Source organism: Narcine bancroftii, chromosome 3 (assembly GCF_036971445.1).
Source record: "Narcine bancroftii isolate sNarBan1 chromosome 3, sNarBan1.hap1, whole genome shotgun sequence".
NCBI classification, from domain to species: Eukaryota; Metazoa; Chordata; class Chondrichthyes; order Torpediniformes; family Narcinidae; genus Narcine; species Narcine bancroftii.
The window spans coordinates 156,090,446-156,098,967 of record NC_091471.1 but is presented as its reverse complement, the minus strand read 5'-3'; the positions used below and the strand labels follow the sequence as shown (position 1 = coordinate 156,098,967).

Below are 8,522 nucleotides of genomic sequence, written 5' to 3'. Positions count from 1 at the left end.
CTATAGGTACATTAAAAGTAAAAGATTAGTGAGGGATAAAATTGGACCCCTTGTATATAGCGAGGGTAGGCTGAGTGAGAAGTCTGAGGAAATGGGGGAAATTTTGAATGATTTCTTTGCCTCGGTATTCACTAGGGAAAAAAAATGTTGAACCAGTTGAAGTAAAGAAAAATAGTGGGGAGGTCATGAAGCATATAAGGATAACTGAGGAAGTAGTGATGGCTGTGTTAAAAAAATAAAGGTGGATAAATCTCCCAGACCGGACAAAATATTCCCTAGGACACTCAGGGAGGCTAGTGGACAGATAGTGAGGCCATTAACAGAGATATTTAGGATGTCACTGGCCACGGGGGTGGTGCCAAAGGATTGGAGGGTGGCGCATGTGGTTCCTCTGTTTAAGAAAGGGTCCAAATGCAAACCTGGGAATTATAGGCCTGTAAGTCTGACGTCTGTGGTGGGCAAGTTGATAGAAAGTGTTCTGAGGGATGCTATTTACAAATTTTTGGAGGTACAGGGATTGATAGGGAGTAATCAGCATGGTTTTGTCAGGGGTAGATCATGCTTGACAAACCTGATTGAGTTTTTCGAGGGGGTTACAAAAAAGGTTGATGAAGGGAAAGCTGTGGATGTTGTCTATTTGGACTTTAGTAAAGCTTTTGACAAAGTTCCCCACAGGAGGTTAGGAAGAAAGGTGGAGGCATTAGGTACAAATAAAGAGGTAGTGAAATGGATTCAGCAGTGGTTGGATGGGAGGTGTCAGAGAGTAGTGGTAGAAAATTGTTTGTCCAATTGGAGGCCGGTGACTAGTGGAGTTCCTCAGGGTTCGGTCCTGGGTCCACTATTATTTGTTATATATATTAACGATCTGGATGTAGGGGTGGAGAATTGGATAAGCAAGTTTGCGGATGACACAAAGATTGGTGGTGTTGTGGACAGTGAGGTAGATTACCGTAGATTAAAAGGTGATTTAGGAAGGCTAGAGGTGTGGGCTGAGAAATGGCTGATGGAATTTAATACAGATAAATGTGAGGTGTTACATTTTGGAAAGGCAAATTTAAATAGGTCATATACATTGAATGGTAGACAATTGAGGAGTGCAGAGCAACAAAGGGATTTAGGAGTTATGGTAAATAGTACCCTCAAGGCTGATACTCAGGTAGATGGTGTGGTGAAGAAGGCATTTGGAATGTTGGCCTTCATAAATTGGAGTATTGAATTCAAGAGTAGGGAGGTTATGATGAAATTGTACAAGGCATTGGTGAGGCCAAATTTGGAGTACAGTTTTGGTCACCAAATTATAGGAAAGATATAAACAAAATAGAGAGAGTGCAGAGAAGGTTCACGAGAATGTTGACAGGATTTCAGGGTCTGAGTTACAGGGAAAGGTTGTGCAGACTGGGGCTTTTTTCTCTGGAGCGTAGAAGATTGAAAGGGGACTTGATAGAGGTGTTTAAGATTTTAAAAGGGACAGAGAGTAAATGTGGATAGGCTTTTTCAATTAAGAAAAGGGGAGATTCAAACTAGAGGACATGGTTTAAGACTGACGGGGGAAAATTATAAGGGGAACATGAGGGGAAATTTCTTTACGCAGAGGGTGATGGGGATGTGGAATGAGCTTCCGGCAGACGTGGTCGAGGCGGGATCATTGGTTACATTTAAGGAAAGACTAGATCGTTACATGAATAGGAGGGGACTAGAGGGGCATGGACCGGGTGGTAGTCAGTGGGACTAGGAGGGTGGGGATTTGCTACGGCATGGACTAGTGGGGCCGAACTGGCCTGTTCTGTGCTGTAAGTGGTTATTATTATGAACTGATACAAACTGTGAAGCACATTTCTCCTCCAGCAGGCTCATTCTCAAAAACTCAGCCTAAAGCAACACTGCTTGTGTCATCAAACAATCATCCATGTTCTAGAGTAAAATGAAGTGCACTCAGGAAACTGTACTTTCACCTTCCTAATGTGATTTTTTTTTTTAATGGAAATCCTGTGGAATAAACAATATTCTAGTCCCAGGAATAGTGAATTAGTGCAATAATTTGCAAGTCCATTACAAATAAAAACTCCAGTTCAAAATAAAAATGGTAATTTAAGACAACCTACTAGCATTGATCTCTTGCTGCAAAACATTCACATTTTTGTATGGCAATTTTAACAAACCATCACAAAACACATTGAATCGACACTCTGATGGGTCAAACATGAAATGCACGACAAGAAATGTGTTGCATTAAAAAAAATCTTTTTCTTATAAAAAAAACTACACAAGTTATTATTTGATGTTCAAATGCATTGTTACAGGTGGAAGAAAACAAGAACTTTTCAAATCAATGACACTGGAGATTACTTGCCTGGAGATTATTCAAATATTGGTGGGGTTTAGTTCCACATCTTTAGCTTGAAGCCAGATAGAAGCAAGTGAATAATTCTAACAATGATTTAAAAATTACAGAGTTAGAAAAGGGCACTGACTTGACTAAAAATGACCAAAGTGGACCATCAGATGATTGCAAAAGAATTAAATAGGCAATTCTGAATCCTTTATATATACAATTCCAATACATCAATTACAACATTTTCTGCCCGACCTTAACAAATTTCAATCCCAACTCTGGATCCAAGATTGGATATTAAAATAAGGACTGTATAACAAAGGTTTACCCTATAGTATCTATTCAATTATATTTAAAAAAAATCTCAAATAACTAGGCAATATGAGGCTGAAATGCACTTAAAGCAACCAAGCAGATGTCAACATCCACCCATATCTGTGCAGAATTGATTGGAAGGAGAGTACAAAAAAAAATTCAACCACTCTTCATGAATGCACAAGGAATTTTTGCATTTGCATGCACACACACTAGAATTATAGGCATTTAATTCCAGTCTAAGATCACAAATTGTTTCTCTTTTTAAAAATATGTGCTTGCGAGTGTACATAAAATAAAGTGCGAGTAGGGCAGAATGGTTAAGGACAGTAGGTAGATAAAGAAAAAATGTGCAAAGGAGAAAAATGACATCTCACCCATAAACCAGCCTCTCAGAATAAGTTACACATGTATCAATATTTACAAAATGCAAGTTATTTGAAAATCCAACAGTGATTATATAATAGGAGCAATTTCACTATCACAAGTGATGGTGGCTATACAAAGCTTAGTTACAAAAGGCTGCTCTGTCCCTACAGAATTTAGGCTTGTTAGTTAATGTTATGAAGTTTGGCGCCTTATCTCCTGTAAAATCATAATGATCTCATCATTATTGAAGTTTGAAAAACTGAATTTGATAACTAGAAGTAGCATTATACATCTTCAATCCACAACTTTGCAAGTTTAAATCTCGAGCAATTACTATCAGTTACATCAAATTTCAAGGACCAGATTGTGCTCAGTAAGTCACAAAAACCTACACAACTCCAGAAGATGCAAAAAGAAAAAACAAACATGCATCTGTTGCTTTGCTGCTTTTGCTCACTGTTGCAGAGGGGTTGGTAAAGGGTACTCATGTGTTCAACAGAGATGCTCTTTCTGCTTCGGATCCCTGTTAAAAAAAAGTGCCATTTTATCATTAAAACATGTACAAAAGCTACATTAACAACTTCCCCAATCACCAAAATATATATTTGATTTCCTGTCTGAAAATACAGTTCTAACTTGCAGAACCAAACAACTCAAGGAATAATTTTAATCAGAAAGGGAGCGAGCTGAAGAGGATTAAAATCATTTGGACCTTTAGGCCAGGGAGATTTTTTAACTATCCAGCTGTGACCTATTACCTGTTAGCCTGTGCTCTTCCCCCCCCCCCCTACCATTCTTCAGGTATAAGCAAAAGACTCAGGTCTGAAAAGTTGTTTCCCTTTGCTTAATCTTCCTCAGCAACTCCAAATTGTGGCAAACATTGCGGATAATAGAAAGGTAGGTAGAAAAGCAAAATATTGTTCAAATAGAGTAAATGCTACAGCAGAGATCTGTATATCATCAGAAACAAAGTTAACAGGTAAGTAAATAATCAGCTCAACAAAAGGAACTCCAGCTTTTGTTGTAAAGGGTATAGAACAGTGGTTTTCAAACCTTTTCTTACCACCTTAAGTAATACCCTGTGATTAGTATGGGATTACTTAAGGTGGTATGTGGGTAGGGAATAAAGGTTGAGAATCACTGCTCTAGACTCAGTGGTTACTAAAATACTTAGCTTGAGAAAAATTGTCATTGGCCCATTTCCTTTGAAGTTATGAAACCGTGCACAAAATGTGTCAATTAGGTACGATTCAAACAGTGGTTTTCAAACTTTTTCTTTCCACCCACATACCACCTGAAGCAATCCCTTACTAATCACAGAGCACCCATGGCATAAAGAATACAAAGTGGTATGTGAGTGGAAAGAAAAAGTTTGAAAACCACTGGTTCAGAGTATAAAATAGGGAATCAAAGAGATAATGGAAAAATGGATGGAGTTTTGGTCTCCTTCTGTACTGTACAGGAAAAAAATCTCTAAATTCATTCAGGATGAAAGGTTTCAGGTTAATGATGTCATCAGACATAGATCACATCCTTCTCACAGATGCTGCTCGATATACACTTTTCTTTTTTACATGGTTTCAGATTGCAAAGCAGAGTTAAGGTTGAATTTATTTTTCCCAAACCATTGTGAATTTTCAGAGAGCTATGACGGCAGAATTATTGAATATATTCAAGATTAAGAATGCTCTGAAGGCAAGTGAGAGTTATTGAGAGCACACAGAGAAAATAAAGTGTTGCACCCAAGATCAGATGAGCTGTGAATTTATGAAATGGCTCAGCAGGCTAATAGGACTTCGTGGGCAATCTCATTCCGATTTTTTTTCACACCATGCAACACCCACCTCCTTTTCCACGTTTCGATTAGTGAACACGAGTATGATGAAGATCAATCCAAAGAGTATCCCCAGGCCCATCATCATAAATGGAACTGCAGTTATCACTTCTGTCTGCAGGAGCATGGAGTTCAACTTGGCAGCCGACAAGTCATCAATCAAAAAGCTCTGCAGCAAGTACAAAGAGGAAAGATTCCTTGGGTGAGATGTAACCAAGTAAACATAACCAATAAATTCTCTCTGTTCTAAAGATATCAAAACCCTCCACCCTATTATTTTTTCTCCTCCCACCATCCAGCAACCTCTAATGAATTCTCTTGGCTATACCTTGGACCTTCCAAGTGCAACAGTGAATCACTTGCATTTGGTTCAATCTAGTGTACTACATTTGGAGCCAATAATTCTGTCTCCCTTACACTGGAGAGATTAAATGTGGATTGGACAAACTGAAACTGGGTTAAAAAATCTTGATATTGCATGATTAAAAAGTATGGCAATTTCTGGGCTGATGCTCATTGCTAAAGCAAAGTCTTTTAATGAGCGAGTAAACATTAAATCCAGAGTGCACATTTAGTGATGGATGGCTTAGGAATTTTGAGACTCAACATGGTATTAGATGTCGCTGGAGAAAGACAGTCGGCAGATATACAAGCAGCAACAAAATATAGTGCAACTCTTGAAAAAATTGTAACTGACTATGATCTTATCAAATTTATAATGGTGATGAAATGGGTTTACTGGAAGTATTTTCCCACAAAAAAACCAAGAACGAACTGCAAAAAGGTTTAAGCTTAATAAGATTGTTGACTTTACTTTTCTTTAAAACAGCTCATTTTGATAAATGAAACATGCTATATTTGCTAATAAGCTATCAAAATTTACCTTTTCAACTCTTTAAATTTGACTTTTAAAAAGTAATGGCCAAAAATCCAGAAAATCCGAACTGACCCAATCTCCTGGCAGTCAGGATTTTCAGATCAAAGTAATATTTTGAAAATTAAAATACTAAGAGATCACACACACAACCCCCATAAAAGTCTGTTTCTCTCTCTTTGGAAATGCTGCCAATTGTATTTAATTTATTTGAGGCTAAAAAAGCAAAAGAAATACACCACTTTAAAAACACCAATTATCCAAAACTTCCCATGAACAAAAACCAGTAGTAAAACAGTAGATTGCTCCCAATGCCATATTCCAGCTCAAATTATTAATCAAGCAGCAGCTGGAATGCTATGTACAATTTGAGACAATATACAAAACTCAACTTGACATTTAAGAACATGCTTTAGATAACAATTTGCACAATTCTTTTGCCAATACATTTGATGCCCCACAAAACTGTTGCTTAATTCTAAAGTTTCACCTCTGGAAAATGTGCAGGCGTAGGTTGCAGAAAAGGACACATTCCCAGCTCTGTTCCTTGTCCCCCACCCCCTTGAAAGACTTCATACACAATTATAAGGGTGTTCCACATAGAAATAATACAAAGAAAATAGTGCTTACCTTTTTTTAAGGTCATAACTAAGATCAATATTTCAAATCTACAATTGGTGCTATCCCTCTTAATCTGGAGTAGCACATTAGTGGGCAGTTGGGAAGAGAAACAAGTCTGCAGGTCCTGTAATTATCGTTTAATACACAAAAGTGCAGAAGAATCTCAGCAGGTTATGCAACATTCTTTATGGCAAAAATGTTTCAAGCCTGAGCCCTTTCGTCAAGGTTTGAGCAGAAAGAAGGCAGGCACCTAAATAACAAGGCGAGGGGAGGAGCGAAGGATGGGCCAATAGACAATTTTTCATTGGATATGGATGAGAGGGCAGAAGAGAAAAAAATCTAGGAAGTGATAGAGAAGGGAATAGTTCTCTGAATGGCATTCTCTGAGGGAATGGGGTAGGTTGCTGGAGAAAAGGAGACAGAGGGATAGGGAAAGAGAGAGACAGTGGAGGGGCCTAACAGAAACCAGAGAAGTCGATGCTCCTCCACTTTGCGGGTGGCCTCTATTTGGCATTGCTTGAGGCCATGGACAAACATGACAGTGTAGTAGTAGGCGCAGAATTGAAATGGTTGGAAAGAGTGGCAACATTACATTGAATTGAATGACAGATCCATATGGCACATGAGATCAAACTGCACTCCATCCCTCCTGCTAGTAAGAGGATACAACAAAGAGGCATTTCTGGATCCAAAGCAATTTGTAAGGAAAATGTACTAGAGAACAAAATACTCAGACAGCACTGAACAAACACTGCATCTTTGATACAAGCGACTTCAGGCCAGTATTTTAAATTGTTCTTACCTCATTCAAATACATTATAGGAAAGACAAGTGATTGAACATTTCCAGTCTGACTGTGGAAATAAAAAAAGTTTAGTTATGAATCTGTACATAAAACATCTCAGCTTGTCATGTTCAGTTTCAGAAATCCTTCTCTTCCTTACTTTTTCACCATCAAATGAAGAGTGCTGTGTTCAATCACAAGGTACTGTGCATATTGTGAACGCTAGAGTTCAGAAAATAAATATTAGCATGTGTCGCTGAGCATATTTTACTTGGAATTTACTTCAAATGCTAGGCAAGTTCAAATTTACATTACAACAAATAGTATATTCCTAGACTCGTGCAAAAATCAAAATTTATATGCCACTGATACTAGGGACACCTTTCCATTCTAAATGTCTTACAAGAATAGCAATTCTGTTTGTGAACTATTTAGTTTTCCTATGGTTTGTATTCTCCTCTGGCTAAACTTGCCAGTTGTTCGTCTTTCTGCCTTGCCTGCAGAAAAAGAATCTCAGGGGTGGTGTGTGATGTCATGTATATTCTCTGATAATAAACCTGTAACCTTGAAACCTATTCTTACCGGAAGGGAGATCTGGGGACCAAGTTATTGCCAGCAGACTTGGGCCCAGTAACCTTTCCAATCACAGCTGACAGACCCTGTCCCTATAAATGCCAAATGTCAGTTAATCTACAATTCCAGGTTTACAGTTAAACCTGTCAAGGTGATGGGATGCCAAATCTTGAAGAACATTCAACACTAATTAAAATTACTATATTGTTCAGTAAAATTTTAATTTTCAAATTACTTTTAGTGGCACCTTTTTTTGTCAAATACATTCCCATCACTTCAAGTAGTGTATGGCCTCCATTGAGAATTGCTGCTCATGTTTCCCCACTACTCTTGGCCACTTTGAGTACAATGGCTTTTATTTCCTTAGTTACCAATGGCCGACTATCCCTACTGTTCATGTCCTTGTTTTCAACTGGAATATACCTCTGTTGAGCACTGAAAGATCTCTGAAAATCTTCCATGTTCCACCACATAGCCAGTGCTCCCAATCTACATTAGCTGACACCTTCTTCATCCCACTATTGTCTCCTTTGTTTGGACATGACACTGCTTTCTTACCCAATATCTATATTATAAATTCATTTATTCTGTGATCCCCTGAGAGGATCGCTATGTGTGAGTTCATTAATTTTATCTGATTGCGAGATGTGAGATCATCAACTTTACCTGTTTCATTACACAGGGCCAAATCTAAGATAGAGCCCTTGTAGGGTTGATATGTTCAATTAAACTACCATGGATACATTCTATCGCCACAAGGCTGCCTCAACCAAATTAATTTTACCAATCAAAATGCAAGATAAAGATCTCATGTCAACTG

General features: G+C 38.1%; 1 protein-coding gene across 5 annotated transcripts in view; it reads right to left on the bottom strand.

Annotated features, from left to right (window-relative positions):
* Positions 1 to 1,946: 1,946 nt before the first annotated feature.
* LOC138757728 (lysosome membrane protein 2-like) overlaps positions 1,947 to 8,522 on the bottom strand; it is an 81,072-nt gene continuing 74,496 nt past the window's right edge. For 4 of the 5 annotated variants that reach the window (XM_069925486.1, XM_069925484.1, XM_069925485.1 and 1 more), the window contains exons 10-12: positions 7,148 to 7,199; positions 4,861 to 5,019; positions 1,947 to 3,539 (exon numbers count right to left, since the gene is read on the bottom strand). In XM_069925486.1, coding sequence (XP_069781587.1) covers positions 3,501 to 3,539; positions 4,861 to 5,019; positions 7,148 to 7,199 — 250 coding nt within the window. In that variant the 3' untranslated portion in view covers positions 1,947 to 3,500. Of the gene's footprint in view, positions 3,540 to 4,860; positions 5,020 to 7,146; positions 7,200 to 7,289; positions 7,352 to 8,522 lie in introns of those variants that run through there. The other variant, XM_069925487.1, reaches the window with a different exon arrangement.